We start from the raw sequence: 25,176 nt of genomic DNA, 5'->3' as shown, positions 1-25,176 counted from the left end.
GTCTGGTCCTGCAGCTGCAGCACAGCTAATTTTAGCCCAGGATGTGTGTACGCCTCAGTTCCTCTAGCCTAGCCTATAGGAGATGAAGAGAGGATGGGGTAGGGGTAGCCAATTTTTCACTGTCTTTCTCTTTTCTATTCTCTGCACCTTTCTTTCTTTCTTTCGCTCTCTCTTTCTATATATATATATATATATATACACACCTACACACACACTCACTCACTCACTCACTCACTCACTCACTCACTCACTCACTCACTCACTCACTCACTCACTCTCTCACACACACACACACACACACACACACACACACACACACACACACACACACACACACAATGTAGTATCATTGTGTGCCCATGAGTATTTTTTGTGTTTCTGTCCATGTGTCCTAAGGGCACTATTGATTCCCACAGGAACATATTGACTGAAGTCACGGTTGCCTGCCTGTTTGACGTTTACTCACTAAAGTCCTTGCGTTCAGTTGGCATCTCACTAGTGTGTGTGTGTGTGTGTGTGTGTGTGTGTGTGTGTGTGTGTGTGTGTGTGTAGCTGTGTGTAGCTGTGTGTAGCTGTGTGCATTTTCATTTCTATACCTGCATATCATTCTGTATAGAAAACCATGCAATAGTGTGGATTCTGCTATTAATAAACCCTATTCTATTTGTGTGCAGACGGCCTACTCCACTGCCGAGTGGCTGGTTCTTGTTACAACTGAGAGAGACACAGGGATGAAGATTACAGCAGACAGGATCACTGTGGTTAGGTATTAGAGTTAATCCTTCTACCTAGGGAAAGTGTCTGGGTTTAGTGGGTGTGGGTGTGTGTGTGTGTATGGGTGCGCAAGAAGCCTTATTCTTCTTTACAGTAATTCACTACATGTTAACAATCTGGTTAACTCAATAAAATATTCAATAGTTCATATCTGTGTATATGATGTTATAGTGGCTTTGCAATGTGCCAGGGGCCACCAAACTTTTTCGTGGCCAAGTGAAAAGTGCAACATATTTTAATTGCACAATAATTGTGTGTGTTCTGTGTCTTTGAACAAAACACTGAATCCCTCCTGGTGTTTATTTGACCCAGTCATTTCACCTCCCTGTCGAAGAGATTAAAAGCAAAGCAGATTTACCAACAGGGACCACCAGAGTGTCACACTGTATCGCTGGATATTTACTTTGTCATGGTCACAGCGGCCAAACTCGAAGGAAAAGTAGTGGCACAGACAGAACAGGAACAAACCTCGCTCAAGTTTAATAATTCATGGTTGCCTCAGTTAAGCTGACCTTGAAAAATCTCCAGTGGAAACCAAGCACTGCTCATTTAGGGCAGAGAGAAGTTGAGACGGACAGACAAACACACATATACGGCACGTGTGCACGCTGCCTTTTGGTGAGTTAAAAAAATCCAGTTTGAGGGGACACCCAACTCATTCGAATGTATTCGTATAGAGGGTACGTAATAGGTCAAGCTGATATTTTGAATTTGAACAGTTCATTACAGACATTACATTTACATTCAAAGATATCCCTGACGTGAAACCACCCTGAACATTTAAATGTCGAGCATTTTATGCTCGACATTGGTTTAATGTGAGGGGGCCTACAAAATTGCTGAATGTCAAGCAAAATCATTTTTTTCACATCCCGTCTACTTTCTGTGCACTTGGGAACCTCTGACTCACAGACACAAACTGACCCCGACCGGATTTTCTCCAAAGGAGAGAAATATTCAGCAGCTTCTAAAGCTTTTTGAAATATGTAGAAGCTTCTGTAAAAACCTGGATGACACAGTTGAGGCATGCATGGAAGAAGCTTTGAATCTTGCAACGGCAGTGTCTCCATTCAGAGAACAGCCTCGAGCAGAAAGGGGAGAAAATGAGACGGGAGAGGGAAGAAGCAGCACCACCGCCACCTCTGAGAAGAAAGAGAAAAGTCCATCTGGGTTGCTTTAGCGAATCACTTCATCAAGGCAGAACAAGGCAACCTCTGGAAATGAAAAGGCCGTGTCTGAGGTGAAGATGTACATGTCTCTTCCTACCATCAGCTCTGACATTGATCTTTTGGCTTGGTGGAAAATGCACGCTGAAGAAAAGTCTCTGCTTGTAATGTATGGAAGTATCTCTGTATTCCTGACAGGCCTTTTGACACATACGTCCATTTAAAATGTTCCAAGTTTTAACTGTAATAAAGCATGCCTTCAGCCAAAAACAGAAGGGTATTGTGAAATACCATATACCTTGATACAGAAACCACCAAATTCTTATCAGATCTTCTTTGAATCCCAGTGAATGTTTGTGTCATTCCCTTTACATATTCCTGAGACAAACAAAGTGACACCAGATAATCTGGCCCTGCTAAAAGCTTAACTATCCAACCATCGATGCCCAACATGGTAAAAATTATTTTCAGAATGACTTTTACATTTTTTTTCATTACATACTTAAAATGAAAGCTAAGTAGCCTTCAACCATTGTAACTCCCTTCTGGTTTTATATCATGTCTGTTCCCATGCTTTGCACAAGCAACAGGGAATGAAATCAGGTTTGCTTTTTGAGATCACCCCGATACCTCTACCGACAAAACCTCTCACTAATCTCATGGTTTGCCAATTTGATAATTTCATTCAGAAAGAATTTTGCGTAGATATCAATTGTGATCGCAATTCCTCTGGAGTTCCATGAAAATGTAAAGAGTGATGTTCAGTGGCTGTGTGCATATGATGTTAGCGTACACTTGTTTAGAGGATTGCAGCACATAACGGTCTTTTGCTTCAGTATTTAGTACATTTCTTTACACTTTATGGTGAAAAGTGTTGCAGCCAGTTATCACACTCCTAAACAATGCTCTTGCAACATTTGCATCTGTTTTAACTATTCTCCACCTTCCCTATTTTTCTTGCTCAGTGTTGATTGGTTTATCTTGGCTAACACAAGTGAAGGATGGTTTCCACTGTAACTCCTAAAAGGATTAGATTAAGGTCTATCACTCGTCCCTGCTCTGGGTGCAGCAGTGGTTAAGATTGTTTCCCAGTTACCTTGTGTTTTTTTACATTGGCTTAATGAGTGGCGGATACTGATATGATTCTTCTGTTTGCACTGAATGATGAGCATTGTCAGTTGCCCGGGGGGAGCCCTTCCGTCAGTACTCCGTAGAAATAATACTCCAGCTTCTAATGCTGTTGTTTTGAGAGTTGTTGCTAACAATGTGTTGCCTGTTGGAAGTACTTTCTTTTAGCGACTTATTAATCAGTCGTACTGTAACGTGCCTCCTATAGCCAATTCTTTAAGAAATTTTTTTAAGATGCTTGTTAGTGCTCAATGTGAGGCAAGCACACATACCGTACACAGAACAGCAGGGCGGGATTAGTATAGCAAGTGTGCTTTCTGTCATACAACTGACTTGATTAGCATGCTCGTAGTGTTTGTTTAAAGGTTTCGCAGCATGTCGATTAGCATGTATGTACTGGCAGCTGTTGTTGGTCCTCTATGTCCTGGCAGCTGTTGGCAAAGGACAGGACCAGCTGAGACTGTCCCTGGGTGAGAGTTAGGCCTGTCACTTTTTCAAAAATGTCATACCTGTATTTTGATATCCATGGTGCCCAAAGGATGAATTCCAGTGGCTTTTGCAGTCCTGACTTTACCTCTGACATTTACATTAACGAATTTACTGCCATCAACAGACAAAGATTTCACTCTGCCAGCACGTTGGCTCATCACCAACATCCTTATCAGCCTCAGCTTTACTGTGTCACTAATTAGTAAATGCCAATAGGCCAGCATACTAAACAAAGATGGATCACGATAAACAATATATCTGCTCAGACAATACTGCAATATTTCTCATAAAGAAAAACTGTAAAACCAGTGGCACACTTTCAAACTGTGCTATATGACACATAAACTTGGTTACCAGTTTATTTGGTCCATCTAGCTTAAATTAGTAGCCTTTACATTTTGTGGAGAGATGTGTAGTTCTGAGGTAAAATCGTGATGATAAAAGTTTACTAGCTTAATTTTTTGTAACAGTTTGTCTTGGTAGGCGGGGGGAAGCCTCGCCATTGACTGACTTCAAATCCACAAAGGAACATATTGTGTGTTGACACAATATGTTGAAACTCAATACTTTGTTGACTTTGTTTCAACTCTGTGCGCCATTTAGCAGCATGTCGAGCAATGTCATTGTGATTTGGGGTTTGAAGTGCCGTAAACAGGATGGGTTGGCACTCTCCTATTCCCTTGTGAGGGCTGCCACGGGACAATGAGCAGGTCGTGCTCAGAGGAAGAGCGGCCCTTGAAGGAAAGCTTGCTTGCTGTCATTCGGGCCGGGACTCATTAGGTGTATGACATATTTAGCCAACAGTGACAGCTGGCTGGAGAGCGCTGGTGTTACTTCATGCAAATACTGGGTCCAGATGTGCAGAGTGGTGAGGAATTACACTGTACAGAACAGTTCCACCTAATTATGCAATGTTGTTATCATGATGGATTGACATCTCTATTATTTCATTTTTTATTCTAGTTAACCAGCTGTAGTGAAATGTTAGTGTGTGTGTGTGTGTGTGTGTGTGTGTGTGTGTGTGTGTGTGTGTGTGTGTGTGTGTGTGTGTGTGTGTGTGTGTGTGTGTGTGTGTGTGTGTGTGTGTGTGTGTGTGTGTGTGTGTGTGTGTGTGTGTGTGTGTGTGTGTGTGTGTGTGTTTATATATATATATACATACATACTTTTTCTTAACTGTCAGTTCAATCATTTTATCTTATACCCTATAATTTGAGGCACCAACAAAAATTTGTCTGACTTGTGCAACAACTTAAAGACTATTCCACTGCAGTTCAAATAATTTTGCAGTCTTTTACTTCCCTGGTGTTTTCTGAAAAGTTCTTTGTAAAGACTATGGATCCTGACGTCTCCTGCTTTCTCTGTTTTTAATGCAGGAGTCAGCAAGAGTCATAGGCGATGACAGATTTATTAAGATATCTAATACATTTATTTAAATAAAGGGCTGGGTTAAGAAAATTGTGTTCTTAACAAGTAATTACAAACGTCCTTGCAAATTTCACTATACAGATGGGACCAGGGTTCTGAAGTCAGCAAATGGTAGATCCCTGCTCGTTGACTTGCAGTGTTGCCCACAATGGCTCAATATACCCAGAGAGCTAACGTACTGTAATAACTGTGTGGAAAAATATACAGGTTTGTATTTCTACATATCACGATAAGTAAGTAAGTAAAGTTCATTTGATATAGCACATTTCACAGAGCAGTTCACAAAGTGCTTTACAAGAGTACAAAAGCATACAATGATAAAAAATTTAAATGTGAAAGACAAAGACAATAGGAAATGGTGATACAACTAGCATTAGGCATACTAACATTTCTACCATGTCAACTGAATGTGATACAGTAGATACCAAAATAAGGTTGATCCCACTTGATATGGTTTCATGGTGCTATTTTGTTCTGAAGATTTAGAATTATGAATATTTCCCTTTCAAACCTTGTTTTTATTTTACATTTATTGGCTTTGATGAGTCACACTACGAGTAGGCTTTATCTGGCAAAGGGGAAATAAACAGCTTTCGTTAGACACGGAGGGTACACAAATCATTCTCGACAGATGGGACTTCTGCATGGTAATTTCCTTGACTCTTTGTGATAAAGTGCTATTTGAAGGGTCCTTGAGATAAACACAAGGCTGTGTTGGAAATACTTGACATCAAATGCAGTGCTCAGTGATGTGACACCGACTGCTTCTCAGGGACATGCAGCAGTGCAGAGCGAACTCTTCCACAGTTACTTCTTGTGTGTCACTGAAGCCTTGATTCGTTCGGCCAGATAAAGCAAATACTTTGGGTGTGGATCCTCAGGATGCATTTTTAGCAGGCGAGGACAAGCTGGCCAGCTTACTGTTGCTATGCAACAATAGGAACATGTATATTCCTTGCACCATGACTGAAAATAAGCTTCAAAACCAAGTGTTTGTAAAACAAATGCAGTTTCCAGTATGAAACAAAAACGGTATATTATTTGTTCAGGTGTTGCATGCCTGTTATTAAGGCTTCTCTACATCCTAGCAATGTTTTTTTACTTTTAAAACTGCATCTTCAGTGGAAGGCCATGATGGTGTAGCAACCATGTGTTGGTTTTTATGAGTCTCCATGTTTTCATGATCCTATGACATTTCTAACCATTATGATCTTATTGACCGTCCATATTATTTGCCCCTGTTGTTGCAGGTGACCCTCAGTGAGTGACAAATGTGTGATAAAGCGGAGAACCATTTCCCTCTCCCAGTGGAAATCTGAGTTCTGGGACACTGAGGTAAGCACAGGGGGGTTTACATACATTTTGCAGCATCACTAAGGTGGAGCCTACAAAGTTGAGCGAGACATGGACTCACATTGTCGGCCACTGTCTTTTATAAGAGATATATTGGCGAAGGTAGTATATATTTTCAGTGACATACTATAGATATGAAGCTTTGAGGCCAATACAACCAAGAGCTGATTCTTTTACTTGCACGTTTGTGAAAAAATCTGAAACGTACATGATGTGGACTCTTGGCAATGGAGCAAAACAGAGATCATTTATGTTATTAAGAGAAGTGTTAAAAAAATTCAGGTCATTATGAAACTGCGGTGGGACAAATTCTAAAAATGATTAACACTACAGCAGGCAGGCAGACCCCAGCTTAACATTGGCCCTGCTAGCGTTTACCCCCTAATAGACGAAGAATAAATCTAAATCTTGTTTCTAAGAGCAAAATAATCTAAATTGTTTCTTACAAAACAGACATTTCTTGTTGGTGAATATTTGCCACCGCCTGAAAGTCACTTGACTACAGTTCCCATGGTAACTGATAATCCTGTCTTGCCAATGGTGAATCTCACATCAGCCCGTCTTTGACAGTTTGACAAGCCAGGAGAAATGAATGAGTCAGCCTTTTCGTGAAGAGCTGAACAAGCTTACTAAGTGAGGCCTTTCAATTCACACAGATGTAAAGTGTATGCTCACACAAAAAGATTTCACTCGTGCAGATCTTCATCTGCTTGGAGCAGAGAACGTGATATTTGTCTCCTCGTACTCAACAGTAAAATAGTCTCATTATTTGGATATCGCAGGAATGCATTGAGGGAATTTCTACGAATTTGACACAAACATTCAGTTGGACTCAAGGATGAACATGGTTTGAAATTTGGTGGTCAACGGTCAAGCTCATTGTGACCCTCCCACAAAAATGTTTTTGGCCATAACTCGATAATTCATGCCCTCATTATGACAAACACTTTTATTGCACTTCTTCAAAGTCTTCACAAAATATATTATTTTAGTCTGGATAGACATGGCTGTAAAATGCAACTTGACTGGTTGCAGGGTGGCCGCAGGTCGTTAAATAGTAGTTTTGGGCTCAGTGTCTTGCTCAAGGACACTTCAACATGTGGACTGAAGGAGCCGGAAATCGAATCGCAGACCGTCCCTTTAGATACCGACCCGCTCTATCTCCTGTGCCACCCTACATGCACTGACATGATAGTCTGTCTCTGGTTAGGTTTATGCGTTGAACTAATGCCTTACTAGTATATTTGGAACAAGTATCTTTTCACCTTTGTGTATTTCCATTTAGTCTTTAGTTCAGGTTTAATCTTAAATATAAAAAAGGTCTTAAAAAAACTTATTAAACTTTATTAAACAATTAAACTTGTTTATAGTTGCAGACATCCTGTGGTTAGTGGAGGCATGAAACAGCAAGCATTTATTCAGGATTTTACATTTCAGTGTCACATTTGATGAAAACTGTGAAAAACATTGTAGATGCAGAAAGGCCTCAGAGCTTGTGCAGATTTCCTGGCCCGTGATGATTTGGGTGCGCAGAGGGAGATTAAATAGGGGTGCGTCAACATTAAGGCTTACTGTGGGAGAGAGCATTAGGATTGTGCACATGTGCACAGTTTAAACATTGTCTGGTGCTTTCAGAAGGGAACAGTGTGTGAATGTCTCATAAGCAGTGGTTGCTGAATCTGACAACGTCTCGTGTGCATATTTCCAGTTATGCACACAGCTTTTTTACTCTTGACAATAAGAAGCAGTTTCATAAGCAGTTTTGAAGCAGCCCTTTGCTTCTTCACCCACACAAATAGCTGTCTGCATAATCTGAGTTCAGTTCTGTTAACTTGCACGTCAGAAAAGTTAACCAGGGACACTGACCCAGATACAGCCGCAATTAGTTTATGTACAACACTCTTGTGTCAAATGTTGCTTGCTGTGGGAACACAGACATTTTTGTGCCAAAGAGAGGAACACAACAACGGGCAAGAGGCACAATTCTGACATAACACACAAATGCTGCTTATGATTACAGTGATGAAATAGCTCGTCGCAGACCACTGTAGTGGAGTCGCTAGATTTCCTTTGTCTAAACTGTACTTTGTCTAACTTTAAAACAATCAAATTGATGATAAACATATCCTGATATTTCATCTACTAACTTACAAACACATTCTTAACAATTTGTGTTATCATGGTCAACTCTCATAGATAATATTCCCTTAATTTCTGACAATTGAACATCGCTGTCACACTCACTGTATTTAATCAAGTCATTGTGCTGACTGCAGGAGAATACGTTAAAAGGTTAAATGGGATTCCTCTTGGAATATATTGAGTTAGTCTCAATCCATAATCCCATCAAATCAAAATCACAACAAGCCACACACATGTTTTTTCCCCCCTAGGCCGAAGCTCCCAGTGCTGTTGTACCTGAACACAGATGAGTGAAGTAACACGGCAAACTCTTGTCTGACGAACACATAAGAGTTAACGTCCTTCAGGCATTTATCTTAGAAAAGGCATGGAACATGTTGAGGTTGGATGTTGTGTTAATTGTCAACGCTCACTGTCAGAAATGCTCCATTGTGACTGTGACTCATTCGCCACATGGTGCGTCGAGGTTTGATTCAGGGATTATATTCCTCTGAAGCCATGTGTAGGCCAGCTCTGTGCACTTGCAGTCAAAGAAATCAAGAGCAGCTTTCAGCTTGTAAATTCTAGCTCAGGGTTGGTTGCCCTTTTCAATGTCTTTCAATATATTTTGTTTTTTCATGTTGACTTTTTAAGCTTTTCATTCAGTCAGAGTGGATGATAAAAGATCTGACTCAGATCTGTGGCCGGCGTTGTGTTTGTTGATGCTTTTATCCTCTGCTTTTGGATTTCCTAAAGGTTAGTTGCTCGGTCTTTGCTGAAAGGCACAGTGAGTCTCTTACAACATCCCCTACAGCCTACATCACACACACACACACACACACACACACACACACACACACACACACACATGCACACACGTGAGCTCTCATGCTGACGCACATGTCTCTTTCATAGCAAATCATCTACGGGATTATTAATCAGAATACATTTTCCGTGGGATGAGGAGAAATGATTTGTTAATTTGGGCAGTTTGCTGAAGTTAATTTTAGCTGCTGGATTATAGTTGGGTTTTTTTGTCAGGCAGGCATTGGTTTTGTTGGCTTTTGTCTTACAGCACAGTTGTAAAATTCAGACTGCGCTTTGATTTAAAAAAATAACATGAATTCAAAACGCACACTAACTGCTCACTGTGATGGATTACCCAAGTTTCAAGTCCCAAGTCCCTGCCAGTTAATTTGCAAACAATAATGAACTGAAGAGAACAAAGGTTGTCTTTTAAGTGTGGGAAAATGCATTGTGAAATAATAATAAAAAGAAAAACAACTTGATGCAGTACTTATGCTATGAAGTAATATGGATCAATCATGGAAACTCATTTGTGTAGTTCCCTCTTCAAATCATTGCAAGGTCATGGTTTCCTGCTTTCTTTTTCATTCACCATATGTCCCTCTCCCCTCTCCCTTTGCCTCTCGTCTCTCTGTGTTCACCAGGCAGCCGGTGGGGGTCTCTGAGGAAGATGCTGGGTTCAGAGCGCGGTGTTGTAGAAGAATGGCTCTCAGAATTCAAGGTAAAGGCTCTCCTCTGTTCTCCATCATGACTCACGTCAGTGAAATGTGCTCATGGAGGTCATGTTCTTTTCATAGAAACCACCTTCTGTGGGTTTAACAACTTTGATGAAAAGGAGTGTTGAGCGAGCAAGTACGTCACCTCTTAACATTTCGGTCCAAGGGTTAAACGCAATCAGACTCAAGAAAGCTGACATGAGAAGAAGTGCCACCATACACAAAGTATTTCAAATGATCTGTGTGAGATGAAGGGAGTGCAAAGGGAAGACGAGCCGAGGAGAGGAAATACAGAAAGGGAATTGTGGCTTAGGAGCGATGGCAGAGGATACTACAAAACTGAAAAAGAGAAAGAAGGGAGTATGATGAATAGTGAGTGAAATAAATTGCTATGACTCATAGTACATTGTGTTCTGTCCTCAAACTGACCACACTGAGACACAGAGTCTGTGCTGAGAGTGTATCTGACTTCTGTCATCTAAAGACAAACACACACACACACAATATTGACCATTTTAAGAATTTCACCTCAGGATGTTTGAGCCAGTCCGATAACATCACCCTGTGGCGTTCTGTGGCTTCTTGAAGTTATTTTGTGATGTCTTTTTGAAAGCATTTTTTATGTGTGTATCCTCTTTCACTTAATCTGCCTTATTGACTTCCTCAGTCAATGATTTCTCTACCTTTCCCAGAATGATTGTGATTCTGCCTTTTTAACAGCAGTTTGAGAGTCATACAGTAGTAACAGCAGATTGTGAGGTGTTCTATAGACTTAGTGTTTTCAGCTTTTCTGTGAATTAGAAAATGACAGCGCAGATCTTTTTACAGTTTGTACACACCTACACACCCCTAAGAAAAGAACAAAGGAAAACACTTTTTTTTGCATGAACAATAGGTTGAATTTAGATCTGATGACGCTTTTATTTGCCAAAAAGTGTCCTCTGCATTTAAACTCGTCTGAATCTGAAATGGAACAATCTTTTTTGGGAAATGATGCATAGACCTTATGTGTCATCATTGTCAGCAATCTTTCCTCTGTCTTTGCTCCAGTCCTTACCAGAAACCCACATCCCCAGCTATGCCGGCAGCCTTCATCTAAAGAAGTCCCTGGTGCCAGCACTCTACAGAGTCATACAGGACCCCAACAATGAGGTGATGCACAGATGGAAACACACACACACACACACACACACACACCCAAGTATGGCTGTTTTTAGCCTGAAGAAATGTGTTGCTTGTCACTCGCATGACGGGGCCTCAGTTGGCAGTGAGCAAGAAACGGACCCACAGCTGTGTTTGCAAGGTGTGTGATGGACGGGGACAGTCACACTGCCAGCCACATCACCTGTGAGACTACACACAGTGTCACACACACACACACGTGCGTGCGCACACAGCACTCTGACAGACTGCTAAAGCTAAGTGCATTGTCAGAGACACAAACACAGATACAGCATTGTTTATATACAGACTTGGTCATAAACTCTGACTTATTGTTAGTCATAGTGCAACAATGCGACCACCATAAAGACTCTTTAAAAGGCTGTAGTGACACAATTTTTCAGCAAAGGCGTGAGGCACTGAAAGAGACAGGATTATAATTTCACCACAAGTTTGCTTTCCCCCCCTCTCCTGCTCGCTCTTTCACAGTCAAATTTGGGTGTCAAGCAACCAGGGATATAAATTCCATTAGTGTATTCAATCTGGCTGCACAATCCCATTAATGATTGGACCAGCGATCTGTGTGTGTGTGTGTGTGTGTGTGTGTGTGTGTGTGTGTGTGTGTGTGTGTGTGTGTGTGTGTGTGTGTGTGTGTGTGTGTGTGTGTGTGTGTGTGTGTGTGTGTGTGTGTGTGTGTGTGTGTGTGTGTGTGTGTGTGTGTGTGTGATTGTAAGGCGTACTTGACTGCTGCGTGTTGGGGTGTTTTTTTCCTCCCGCTGATTACATTGGAGGGTCAAATGTCTTGCCAAGTTCATTAATGAGTTGCCGCTTATTTCAGGGTCAGCCACAGTACAACACAGTGCTGTGCGGCCACTCACTTCACTGACCCCTGGACTGTATAAACACAGAGGCTCTGCTGAGACTACATCTGACCAGACTCCCATTGTAGTGATTTATCCCCTCTGCTCCTGCGCACCTCCCACTACTGAGCATCAGCACAGCTCTCCTCTCTGCTGTCCACCCGTCCCCATTTATAATCAGGTTAACATCCATTTGTGTTTTGAAATAAGAGCCGTGAAGCTGAGATACTGTCGTCAGTCGGTTGCTAAGGCAGGTTCCTGCTGAGACTAAAGGTTTTGTATACGAGTGAAGCCGTATTTGATCTTATTAAATCTTCTCATCCTGTGGTTATTTAATTCCATAGGAATATAATTTTTTTTTATCTGGCATAGATGCCAGTTTTTAGTGATGTTGTCAAATTTAGGTTTGTCAAGTGGCAGTATGAATTACTTACATTTCATAATATCCACTTTTGTTTATAACCATGGTACATATTCTTGTCTGGTGTCAGACCTGTGCTCATTTGCATTTATTTCAATTTATGCATTTCCCCCTCTACCCCAGCTGCTGGAGCCTGTGTGCCACCAGCTGTTCGAGCTGTACCGGAGCTCTGAAGACCGCCTGCGACGCTTCACACTGCAGTTCCTGCCTGAGCTGGTGTGGGTATATCTGCGAGTCACGGCCAGCAGGGATCGACAGAGCAATGGCTGCATTGAGGCCCTCCTCTTGGGCATCTATAACCTGGTGGGTGTTGGTGAGGGAGGCAAAGGCGGGACCTTTTAGAAGTCCTAGGTTTTGCCCTGTAAATTCCAAATATGCTAGTTATTAGATATATATTTTTTGTGCCAGTTTGTATGTCTATTTTAGGAGGGGAGCAGCCACAGAGCTGCACTCTGAGATCTGATCGCTCAGACCACATTCAGAGGTGTATGGGCCACATATTCTCAAACATTTAAAAAAAGTCCATAAAGATACTGTTTTTTGTGAGTGGTTCAAATGATTTGGTTTGCGTGGGATACACCCAGTCGGTATTGTTGTGATTTCCTCGTGCTTTACTTTTAATTCCAGCAGACTAGACACTGGAAATGCGCTTGCTTCCTCAGCGGTTTCCAAACAACATCAAATTTTGTCTTTGCATGTAGAGCAGGGAAGTGCGATCCGATCACATGTGGTCACTTGAGACGCATGTTGAGCAGCAATCTAACGCCAGGTGTGAACTGACATACTTAAAGCTGTCCGCTTGTGATCGGATCCCCCAAAACTCATGTTGATGCCATGTGAGACCAGTGCCAATGATTTGGATCCTCATTTAGGTGATGTGTCCTTTAGAGAAAACTTGTATTTCTCCTGCTTGAAAGACACTGCTGTTGCTAGGTCTCTCATTAAGGTCATAAATGAGTAGCAGCAATGGCCACACACACTAAAGCCTTCAGCTGAGCTTAACTCTTCAAACATATGCCTATTGGCTAACTGGGATGAGGTGGCTGTTTTTATGGCCTTGTTTTATCCAAACTGCACCCAACTCCTTCCACTTCTATGATTCATTAGGTGTGTTGCATTTGTTACTGGTCAGTGTGGATGATATATTATGTTTTGAGATAGAAACAGTTCTTTTCTTAGAACCATATCAGATGTTTTTCCCCCCTACAACCTTCATGGCTCTCGCAGTTATAAACAGTAATTTGGAAAAGACCACTACATTGATTTTTTCCCCCCAAAGTCTTTGGTTACATACAGTATTTAGAACTATCGCAGGTGGAGCTCGTCTGTTGACAAGAAAGACGATCTGCAGGGAAAAGCCCCGTTAATGGATAGACCCGGGATAGATTGCATCATGAGGAAGCACCCTTGGGGAAATGGGCTAAGAGCTAGAGATGCCAGTAGAAAGAGCTCCATGTCAGCTGGTGCTGAAGTTATATCCATGCATTATTTATTCCTCTATGTCTATACCACTACACACACATACACACTGTACATGCTCATAGCCCTCTCTTGCCTATGGTCATTGATGTCAATGGGCTCTGATAAACAGCTCCACAGTTCCATCAGATATTCAAAGATGTACCATTAGCCTACAAAGGGCAGAACCAGACCTCAAACAATAGTACGCAGAGTGTCAGGGAGAATGGGAGATAAAAGCCTTTTTTGGATGCTTGGACATGGGGATGGATTAACAGATTAATATTAAACAAAAAATGAATTTGTTGAATGAATTTACTTGCAGTAGCCACACAGTCAAAAAATAAAAATCTGAACACTGACCAAATTATGTTTGAAAAAAAATCTATTGCAGTTTAAGCACACTTATTCATAGTTAATGATATATAGAAGAACCTCCCCACCTTCCACATCTGCCATGAATTATAGGGATAAAACTAAGTTGTGTGACACATTCAAATAAAAGAGATGATAATTTCCGTCTTTGAATCAGTCAACAATGTCTCCGCCATCCTCACATTTAGTAGAAACAATTGGTTTGACTCTTACACATCCCTTGAATCCTCCTCAGCTTCACACAGTTGGTTCACAGAGCGGTTGGGAATATTAACGACTTTCTGCCAGTTGAAATGTATCTTAGCTGTATTTCTCCGTGAACGCACTTGGTTATCATTTCGACTGGGTTTGTGTCTGGTGGAGATAATCAGGCATTACTTTAAAAAAAGCAAAGCCATCATTTTCAGGGACGCATTCATCTTTGTGTTATGTATCGCTGTGTGAAATTGGAATTGAGTGGTTAGTGTGCTGGCAGTGACTTTCAATCTGTCACAGTCAATAACATGCCGCAGCAGTGAGAGGGAGAGTGGATTTTAGAGCAGTTGTTCACCATATTATGCCAAATGTTTTCACTTAGTCCACGTAGAAGAGCTAAACTGGGATAAGATAGAACTCTTATTTCAAACGAGACGTTTACACACTCAGAATAAATGAGCAACGTGTACCGGGCTATTTCCATTTCCCTGAGTGACGCAGCTCTTCTGTCTCTTCCTTCCTGCCTTTGGTTTTGCAGGAGATTGTGGACAAAGACGGCAACAGCAAGCTCCTGTCCTTCACAATCCCGTCTCTGTCCAAACCATCGATATATCATGAGGTAGGACGCCCGCCTGCCCTATCAATCAGTGTTTTCACCACGCCTCTCTCCTCAGTGTAATCTACTATTTACTCTACTGCCCTTTTTATTGCTGCTTCTGTCTCCTGATCTCTTCCTTGCCTCATTTCCTCCGACTATCGGAAGGTAGCGAGACCCAAGACACCGTTCTCTTCACTATCAGTTGTCATTAACTACACTTCCAGGGCTTATCCAGCTACATGTATGTTTGTTAGAATGTCAATATGCCTCCAATGTTGGAGCTGGAGGGGCTTTTCACACTTTCTGTTTGAACAACTAAAAGCGTCACTATCTATGTGTTTTGTTATTTTAAAAGGCGGTAACTTAACTCACCTAACTTTTGTCTCCACTCTTCTTTAACTCTGTTTTAGTCAGTCTCTCTGTTACACTGGGTTTGTGCAACCCCCCTTCTGACCTAACCGCTAACACAGGACAGAGTATTGACTATTTTGTTGGGCTGGAATTCATTAGCAAGGTGTTTCACAGGACATGCTGACATAGGACCTTTAACTGAGGGCAGAAAGAAGCTCTGTGTCTCATTGGCCTTTTTTTTCTTCTAGCTTTTTTTCTCCTGCACAGACTGCAGTTTATTTTTATACTGCATGACAGCCCTCAGTGGTTCCCTGTGTGTGTGTGTGTGTGTGTGTATTGGGGAGTGTTGATGAGATTTCAGTGTGTGGCGTGTGCTGTGGGCGATTTATCGCTGTAATTACAAGCTTGAGAATCTTCCGTCCATGCTGAGAGAATGAGGAAAGCATGGAGGCGGGAGGAGGGGTTATCATGTGTGTCTGTATGTGCGTGTGCGCATGAATGACAACAATCTTCCTCGGCTGTACTACGGCTGTGCACATCACATGGCCTTATCCCCAGGCCTCCAGCATTAACATACACTCCAGTCTCTCTTTGAATTAATCCATCCAGCCATCCTCCTCTGCTCAGAGTCGCCCAAGATACTTAGGACAGAGTATCAATTCAATTCAGGGAGGACTTTCGCTCGGCACACAATCAGAATGAAGTAGCCTTGTGACATATTCTTTGTTTATTTTTAAGCAGAAGCGATTATCATTATCACAATCATTAAGTATCCCGTTTAATGGAAAGTTTAGTTGGTATGTGGTGGCCTAAACATGGTCATTTGATGTGTAAAATAACACCTTGACTTTTTCCTCAATGATAAATGCTTTAGTTCATAAAAGAGTATTCGTTTTGTAATGTTACTAGAGGGGATCCTTATGTCAAGCAAGCTGGCCCACCTCCACTGTAAAAAACTGCAGGAAACCCTGAGCTGTCAGTATAGGTGTGCCGAAGCCTTCAAATGAAGTGGAGAGACTAAAATATAAACATGGATCAAGTAGTTGAAAGGTAGATGTATATAAATCCTAAGCTCAATGTGGCACGAAGGAATCTGTGGAGAAGTTGTACAGTCAGCAGTTTATCGACAAATCTGTCTGTACCCAAGTTTGGGAAGGGATTAATGAGCTAGAACAGAAAGAAGTCAAGTGCCGTCAGTTACAGTGACCAAAGGTGAGACTTTGGCAGGGGTCCAGCAGTAATCACATTCCACTGCAATAAAACATGAACACTAATCACAGCCGTTTCCTATCTGAGCAAAGGCCCCAGTTTGTGAATTAACAATTTTAAGGGCACATTATTGCATCATCCTCAATGCCAATTATCTGACATGTTGTTAAAGACTACATGGTGAACAAGTTTTTAATTGATTATGTTTTTGTGTGTGTGTGTGTGTGTGTGTGTGTGTGTGTGTTTAGCCTTCGAGTCTGGGGTCCATAGCACTGACAGAGGGGGCTCTGTGTCAACATGACCTGATCAGAGTGGTGTACAGCGGCCTCCACCCTCAGAGAGAGACATTCACAGCTCAGAACAGGTACGTCTCCGTATCAACAGGGAGCAAACAATTTTAGACATAGTACAAACGTTGCAACAGAGATTTAAGTGGAGAAGTTTAGAGACATTTGCTGAGTCTATCTTGGGACACAGAAGTTGAGATGCAGTTGTTCATAAAGCTTCAGTAAACACATTGGCATCAAAATGCCTCGTAAACATTTTATGATATTATCTTGTATGCCATCCCTCCATGTAAGATGAAAAAAAGACCCTTTAAGGTGATCAGATCATAACCCTCAACTTTCATTTAGCCCCCATAGGCCAGACTCAGCAGGCCTGAAAGCTTTTTTGGCCCCTAACATTTTCTCTGCTGCTGTGGATGAATAATAATCTTGGTGTAAGAATAAAGTATGCTGGAGTGCTACCAAGTTTCTCCTTGTACTTTTTGTTTGTTGGCTGATAATGTAAGGGCATCACAGATAACACTGGTCCGGCTTTGGTGAACATAGAGTGTCATAAATGTCTTTAATGGAGGGCCACCAGAGTTTATCTGGATATCAATTTGTATGGAGGGTTCTGAGGTCGAGTGTGTGAGAAGAAACCCTGAAGCTACTGAGGGGCAGCACTTGACCTTACACTAACACTCAAGGTCCCAATTTCAGTTATCAGACTTGAATCTGTTGTCTCACCCCTTCTGCATTGAGCTGATTCTGTAGCTGTGTGTGTGTGTGTGTGTGTGTGTGTGTGTGTGTGTGTGTGTGTGTGTGTGTGTGTGTGTGTGTGTGTGTGTGTGTGTGTGTGTGTGTGTGTGTGTGTGTGTGTGTGTGTGTGTGTGTGTGTGTGTGTGTGTGTGTGTGTGTGTGCGCGCGTGGAGAGTGTAAAGATGATTACTGCAGTATATGTGGTTGTTCATCTACACACACTACAGTGTGCCTGCCTAGGTAAGCAGTTTGCTTCGTAGACTGACAGTTCATAAAGTCGATAAATTCGCTTGAGCAATTCCACGTAGAAAAGGAGTCACAAAGAACACTGGTTAGAATGTTTTGTCAATAAAAAAGGATCAGCTGAGGTTGAACTGATATCACATAAAAAATGTATATTTTCCTTATTAACCTTTCTAGTAAGAGTCCGTATTACTGTGCTTGTTTCTGACTGCAGGTTTGAAGTGCTGTGTTTCCTCATGCTCTGCTACAACTCTGCTGTGGTGTACATGCCCCTTTCTTCCTATCAGTCAGTCTGCAGAATGAGCTCACGGTAAGAAAAACTCATGTGACTTTCTTTCTTTCTTTTTCTTTCAGTTTCATCCTTTCTGTTATTAGTCACCTCCCTCTCCCCCCATCCACCGTCATTACTTGCTCTCCTGAATGAGAATTAAATCGCCCCCTCTGCCCTGTAGCCATACACTAACCTCAATACTGACTGTCCTCTTTGCAGGAGGATTTGATAAGTGCGATTTCATTAGAGCTCAGTTGTCTGAAAATGAAAGCATCACTGCTTGATACCTGTTTGTGTCCATCTGTCTCAGAAACGCTGCGATGCACTGTAGTAAGGAGAAAGGATCAATGTGGAATTCACAATATGAGGCCCTGTACCGGCTCCACCACCCAATGATTTCACTGTAACGTGGAGACGGTTCAGGATATGAAAACTTCCCCACTGCTCGCGAGCAGACGGACGCCTGAAGCAAACTCTGTCTAGACAGACTGCAAACTGGGAAGATTTCAGAGCACGAACAATGATCAATGCATGCTCTTTGAGTTCAACCTCACAGTGCAGAACCTGAACACCCTACCGTCTTATCTTGCCTGACCTCTGGGTGTAAAGCAGTTAACTCTGTGATGCGTTCCATCTTTGTTTAGTTTACTCAGGTAGCAACTTAACTTGTCTTTATTTCATCTGCTCATCCAGGCTCATCTTTGCTCCTGCTACTTCCTACAGCGCTTATAGGGCACACTATAATATCTCTTAACCTTTTATCCTCTTATTTCTCCCAAACCACCCGGCTTTGTTTGACTTTACTCAACTTAGTCATTGCCTGTCTGTTGTCTGGTGTGTGTGTGTGTGTGTGTGTGTGTGTGTGTGTGTGTGTGTGTGTGTGTGTGTGTGTGTGTGTGTGTGTGTGTGTGTGTGTGTGTGTGTGTGTGTGTGTGTGTGTGTGTGTGTGTGTGTGTGTGTGTGTGTGTGTGTGTGTGTGTGTGTGTGTGTGTGTTCCCTCCCCAGGTTGTGTGTATGTGGCTTCCCTCGGCAGCAACAGAAGCTTTGGAGGGAACCTTGCAACCGTGTGCTGCTGGATCCCGAGTTCATGGTGCAGATGCTGACAGCTGTGTATCACGCCATGTACGTATCTTTTAAATCTGAAATAACCCATCCACTTAATGCTCACATTTTGTTACATTGCAGCTTTATACCCAAATGAAAACCTTCCTTTCTTTCAAAAAAAAAAAGGTTTCCCTTTCAATCTGCATTTAATACCACATAATAACAAAGCAACTGGTTACTTCAAACTTCTTCCACTTTGGAATTATGGAAGCCACACTTTTTTTTTTTAAGTTTCTTTAGAAGTGTGTCTAAACACAGTCCTGACTCTGAGCTCTGCAGACTTCTCCCTCGATTTCACAACCTCTGATATGCATTATCAGCGCTGAGACCCTATTTAGACATGGTGTTTGCCTTTCTTAATCAGGTTTAATCAATAGTATTGGCCACAGGTAGATGACGATCACGGTATAGAAATGCATAAAAGATGAACAAAAAAAAGCAGTTAATTTATAACTTAAAACAAATTAATGACACTTACTGCAAAGCTCTGTAAAGCGTCAACCTGCGGAATTGGGTGGAAATTCTCTTTATGTTAATCTCTGTAAGAGAACTCCTTTCACATTGTCACATTGCTTTTTAAATATGTTGCTGTAAATATCGATTGTAGCCATTTCAGGTGACTTTCATCTATCACCTCTATCAGACGGGTTATCGTTGAGGACACATTGCATTTCTGCAAAATATATCGGGTAACTGGGAGGAAGATTATAACACAAAACCCCTGTGTACAGAGTTCCTTTATGAGCTTGATGTCAGTGTTTCTCACTGTTGTTTGCCTCCGCGGGAGTTCTCTAATGAGGGCTGTCTCCATTGTAGTTTGCTGCAATCTACAGCAGAAAATCTATGAACAGCATATGCATATGCACTCTACCAAGGACGGGAGTTCCCCGCTGTACAGACCGATTACATTGGCAGTGCATTGTGGGAGCAGGTGACTTCATCCCCTGGGAGGACAGTCGTTGCAAAGCTGATTACGGCCCCTCGATGACAGCTCCTCCTCAGAGATGGATCCCCTGATACTGTAGTGACTGGAATCACCGCTGTTAAGGATTGTGTAGTGATGATAGTGGGAGAGAATGAAGTGTGCATACTACCCTATCGCCCCGTTGACGGTACGTAGCAGCAATCAGGAGATTGGAGCAGTTAGTGCCGCTGGAGAAAAAAACAAACTCTGTGTGTGACACAGCATAACAGCCTTTTAAGTAATCCCTGCCATAGGCCACCTCTGTTCCAGCTGGAGCTCTCACATTCACCCTTGGCCCGAGCTGGAGCTCATGAAGGGCAGACAGACATGAATATCCCCAGATCAACACATGCTGAGGGACCTTGGCACTTGAGATTTAGGTTAATGTGTCCTCTAATGCTACAGTAGTAGTGGCTGTAGTGCCACTTGCAGAGAGAGAGGTTAGCCATGCAGGTTATCAGAACAAACACTGTTCAGAGACACACCAGATTCATTTTTTTCTTTCTGTATCAGGTTTGAGATTCGCTCAGTCTTCACAACATCAGAGAGTCTTTACCTGCCCACCCATCATAGTCTTTCTTATCTGGTGTCTTAAAGGAAACCCCAGGCATTTGTCTTTTGTTGCATGATTTTTGCATTTGCAGGATTAAGAGAGTTCAGCCATGCGGTTTGTTCTTTTTATTTATTTATTTATTAAAAACTGTGAGGTTTTTATGATTCACCACTCAGGATTCCCAAAGAACTCAGCTCATGTGTTTACTTTTAAGCTTCACTTTGTTTTCTTGTTTAAACACCCCCCAGAGGTTTGACAGACGTTAGTGTGACACAAGTACAATCCGTCTGACTGGATTTTGTGTCCAACGTCTCGTGCCCTGCCTCACTGTAGCTGCAGACGTTATTAGATCATTCACAGCAGTTCAGGGGGATGTGACTCAGACATCAAGGCCTCGAGTCTGACTCCTGTTCCCTGAAAAGAAAATTGGCTCACAACATGACATTGTTGAATTCTGATGCATATGTGTTTTGTGTTGTGATACGCAGATACAATGGAGAGTGGGAGATGGGGCGGGAAGCTCTGGAGGACATTCTGTACAGAGCTCAGCTGGAGCTTTACTCCGAGCCTCTGCTGGTAAGAACAACAGCAATGTATGCATGGGCTTAATTACAACATGAAAGTTTGAGTGGACTCAAATTAAAAAAGATTGAAGAAGGACAATGCTTTCGGTCAAATCGCCACAGTATGTCCACAATATAAAAAAATCAGCCTCTAATATTATCATACTTTCCAGCTTTAGAGTAATTTAACAGCATATTGATCTGCGTCTGTGTTTGTGTCGCGTCCAGCTGGGGAACGCCATGAAGAACTCGCTGCCAGAAAGCGCTCCCGACGAGCCGCGGGGGCGCAAGGTGCTCCAGGTGGAGGTGACACCCACCGTCAGGCGCATATCCATCTCAGCCATCACAACTGCCTCCATACGGCGTCACCGCTGGAAGAGAGAGGGTAAGACTGAAGCCCAGGGAGCAGTAGGAAGATCTGCCATCTTTGCCACAGCACACAGTGAAGTGAACCTGGCCTCAGTGCAGGAGAGATCTCAGTAGATGTGAAAGCACAGTTGATCAATTACAATCATTTTTTGTCACGCTTATAAATTTAGCATCCAAAGTTAAGTTGGGCAAGAAAGTCATGCTAGGAAAGGCACCTGTGGTCAATTAATCTCACAAGCTGTTACTTTTTTCTTTTTTTTTAATCTGTGAAAGGCCAAGAGAGGAAAAGCAGTGTGAATAAAAACCTCTTGTGTCTCCAGATCACACCATTAGCATCATCCAAATGGTGTTTCACGTCATTTATTGTATGTAATTGTGTCCATGTAGTCTCCGTGCTGTAGTGCCTGTGCCAATCGTAACTACTATTAATCGCTCTTTTTATTTTTATTTTTTGCTAATTTTGTCAAAGCGTGTTCTGTGCTTTGTTTTACAATTGAAAATGAGAGTTTGTTATTTAAGAGAAACTCCAAAACATAATGGTGCCATTTTACTTTTTAGATGATCACTTAATGGAGCAGTTCATTTTTAAAATATACTGGCCTTTTTTAATATATATACAGGTGCATCGCAAAAAGTTTGAACTTTCTGAAAAAGTTCAATATTTTTGGTCAGCTATTTAAGAATGTGAAAATGTAATATGTCCTAGATTTATTACATGTAGACCAAAATGTTTCAAGATTTTTTAAAATTTTAATTTCGATAATTACAGCCTGCTGCTTACTCCAAATCTAATTTCGAGTTGAAGTAAATTACTATTCATACAGTATGAATGCTGTTTATCTTTTGGTCTTGTTCAGCACACACAACCACAATCATGGTGAAGGCTGACTTGACAGTCAAAATGGTCATCGACACCCTCCACAAGGAGGGTAAGCCACAGAAGGTGAACTCTGAATGGGCTGGCAGTTCGCAGAGTGCTGAATAGAAGCATATTCATGGAAAAACTGTGACAGGAAGATGTTCACAGGCAACAGGGATGACAGCTGCCTTGAGAAGAATGTCAAGCAGAGCTTGTTCAAGAACTTGGAAGAGCTGCTTCACAAGGTGTGGACTTAGGCTGAAGTCAGTGCATCAAGAGCTATCAAGTGCAGACATCTTCAGGAAATGGGCCACAACTGTCTCATCCCTAGTGTCAAGCCATTCCTGAGCCGCTCCTGATAAATCTGATAAATGATAAATCTAATTCAGCATTTCACTTGGAGTCTGGTGTGAACCTTCTGCAGATGGTGATGATTTGGGGTGCCATGTCATCTGCTGGTGTTGGTCCACTGTGTTTCATCAAGTCCAAAGTCAATGTAGCCGTTTACCAGGAGATTTTAGAGCACGTCATGCTTCCGTCTGCTGACGAGCTTTGTGGAAATGCCAATTTTATTTTTCCAGCAGGACTTTCCTGCCCACAGTGCCAAAACTACCACTAACTGGTTTACTGACCATAATATTTCTCTGCTAGATTGGCCAACTCGCCTGACCCGAACCCCATATAGAATACATGGGGTATTGTCAAGAGAAAGATGAGAAACACCGGGCCCGACAATACAGACGAGCTGAAGGCCGCTATCAAAGCAAGTTGGGCTTTAATAACCTTTCATCTGATCGCCTCCATGCCACGCCACACTGATGCAGTAATTTGTGCTAAAGGAGCCCGGAAGTATTGAGTGCATAAATGAACTCACTTTTCAGAAGTTGGACATTTCTGTATCGTAAATTATTTTTTGATTGATCATAGGAAATATTCTAATACTTTGAGATACAGGATTTTTTTAAGGCCATGAGCTGTAATCCGCAATCATTAAAACTAGAACAAAAAAAGGCTTGAAATATTTCACTTTACGTGAGATGAATCTAGAATATATGAAAGTTTCACTTTTAGAAATTAATTACGAAAGAAAGATTTTTTTTTTTTACCGTATTCCCATTTTTAGAGATGCACCTGTACATTTTGTAATCTGCTCGCGACTTTACAGACCACTGATTGGCCTGCTGTGCCCATGATGAGAACCGAATCTGTCGAGGCTTGCCGCCACTAAAGAAACACGTTTCCCCATCTGTGTTGTTGACTCCCAGATTGTTTTGACCACTCGACTGAAGCAGATTTGAGCCTCATCGTCAATGCTCCTAGCCTCGCCCTCCAACACCACCACCACCACACTCCCTGGGATGCAGCAGCCATAGAGGAAAGAGGAGGGCGAGCTCACAGCCACCACAGCAGCAGCAGCAGCAGCATCATCATTCCCCCCATCACACTTGAGGGTAGGGGACAGGGGCGGATGCTCAGAGCAGAGAGGTTCTCAGGAGGAGGTGCCCCTTCCAACTCTATCCTCCCAACCCTCCTCTTCCCCCTCCTACCCCTCCTCAAGCTGAGGGGCTTAACTCTGCTCTTCCAATTTTGGCTCCTCTTCACTTCCCAAGAGTTCACTAACTCATCCAGTCTATAAGACCCTCAGCCAACAACCCCTCTACCACCAGACAGCTGCTATTTTACATCTCACCGGAGAGGAGAGGGGAAGAGTAGCCTGTTCTGGGTTTGAAGGATGTGTGGCTAGCGGCCATTTTGCATGGGCCTGTAATCATATCATCCTGCCTTTATCCTCATCAAGCCTCCTCCAGCGTAGACTTCTGCCCTTGTCACTCACTGAGCATGTTCATTGCCCAGCCTGCAGCTTGACCTTTTTTTCTTGATCGTTTTCTCAACCCTCAATATCTGATAAATGGTTCAAATTTCCTCTCACCCAAAACCTTCTTCTGCCCGTCGCTGTATTTTGACAGCGCCATAAGTTTTGGGTCACGCAGGCCAGTGGCGCCCATCTGCTGCCACCATTCTGCTGAAAGAGGCCTTCCTCGGTTCTTTTTTAGTCCAGTAGCCTCATTGTTTTCTAATTTTATGTTCTTTATATTAGGTTTCTTTGTCCTTGGCTCAGTGAGTGGGAACGAGCCCTCCATCATGCATGCGCACGCTACAGCAAGCTGTGATGATTTCTGCTAGATCATGAGACCCTGGAACACTAACCTTTCAAATGACAAGGCCAGACGGATAAACAGAGTAAATATTGTTTAAGTTAACAAACGTACAATTTCTCTGTATAGCGAAAGCTATTCCACTGCTAGGACCTATCATGTGGCCCGTTTTGTCTTGGCCATTTCCACGTGTGGTCTTGAAACATCATTCATGTCCTTTGAAATGACTGAAGATCGACTCATTCCCGAGCTCTGTGTTTGTCTCGAGTGCCATCCCGTCTTCTTCCCATGATCTTTCATCAAACTCAGTCAAGTGAATGAATCCTCAAAGTTGTTTCATTGATAGAAATTTGCAACCCAGTTGAGATATTCTGAGAAAAGGATTTAAGTCCCTTCCTGAGTATTAAGCCTGCAGTTGATGACCTAATCAAATGATACTTTACAATCAGATCAGGCAATAAG

The 25,176-nt window shown here is 42.3% G+C and overlaps 1 protein-coding gene across 4 annotated transcripts in view; it reads left to right on the top strand.

The window, feature by feature from the left end:
• LOC118283201 (protein FAM126B) overlaps positions 1-25,176 on the top strand; it is a 40,262-nt gene that overhangs the window by 9,213 nt on the left and 5,873 nt on the right. For 3 of the 4 annotated variants that reach the window (XR_004784453.2, XM_035604948.2, XM_035604947.2), the window contains exons 2-12: positions 6,233-6,317; positions 9,908-9,984; positions 11,030-11,131; positions 12,545-12,724; positions 14,988-15,068; positions 16,856-16,971; positions 18,090-18,185; positions 19,152-19,268; positions 21,256-21,343; positions 21,559-21,715; positions 23,824-24,009. Coding sequence is in view for 3 of the 4 variants with exons in the window: in XM_035604948.2 (XP_035460841.1) it covers positions 9,934-9,984; positions 11,030-11,131; positions 12,545-12,724; positions 14,988-15,068; positions 16,856-16,971; positions 18,090-18,185; positions 19,152-19,268; positions 21,256-21,343; positions 21,559-21,715; positions 23,824-24,009 (1,174 nt within the window). In the remaining variant the exon portion in view is untranslated. The remainder of the gene's footprint in view (positions 1-6,232; positions 6,318-9,907; positions 9,985-11,029; positions 11,132-12,544; positions 12,725-14,987; positions 15,069-16,855; positions 16,972-18,089; positions 18,186-19,151; positions 19,269-21,255; positions 21,344-21,558; positions 21,716-23,823; positions 24,010-25,176) is intronic. The other variant, XM_035604949.2, reaches the window with a different exon arrangement.

Source organism: Scophthalmus maximus, chromosome 14 (genome assembly GCF_022379125.1).
Source record: "Scophthalmus maximus strain ysfricsl-2021 chromosome 14, ASM2237912v1, whole genome shotgun sequence".
Taxonomy (NCBI): domain Eukaryota; kingdom Metazoa; phylum Chordata; class Actinopteri; order Pleuronectiformes; family Scophthalmidae; genus Scophthalmus; species Scophthalmus maximus.
This window is presented reverse-complemented; position numbering and strand designations above follow the sequence as displayed.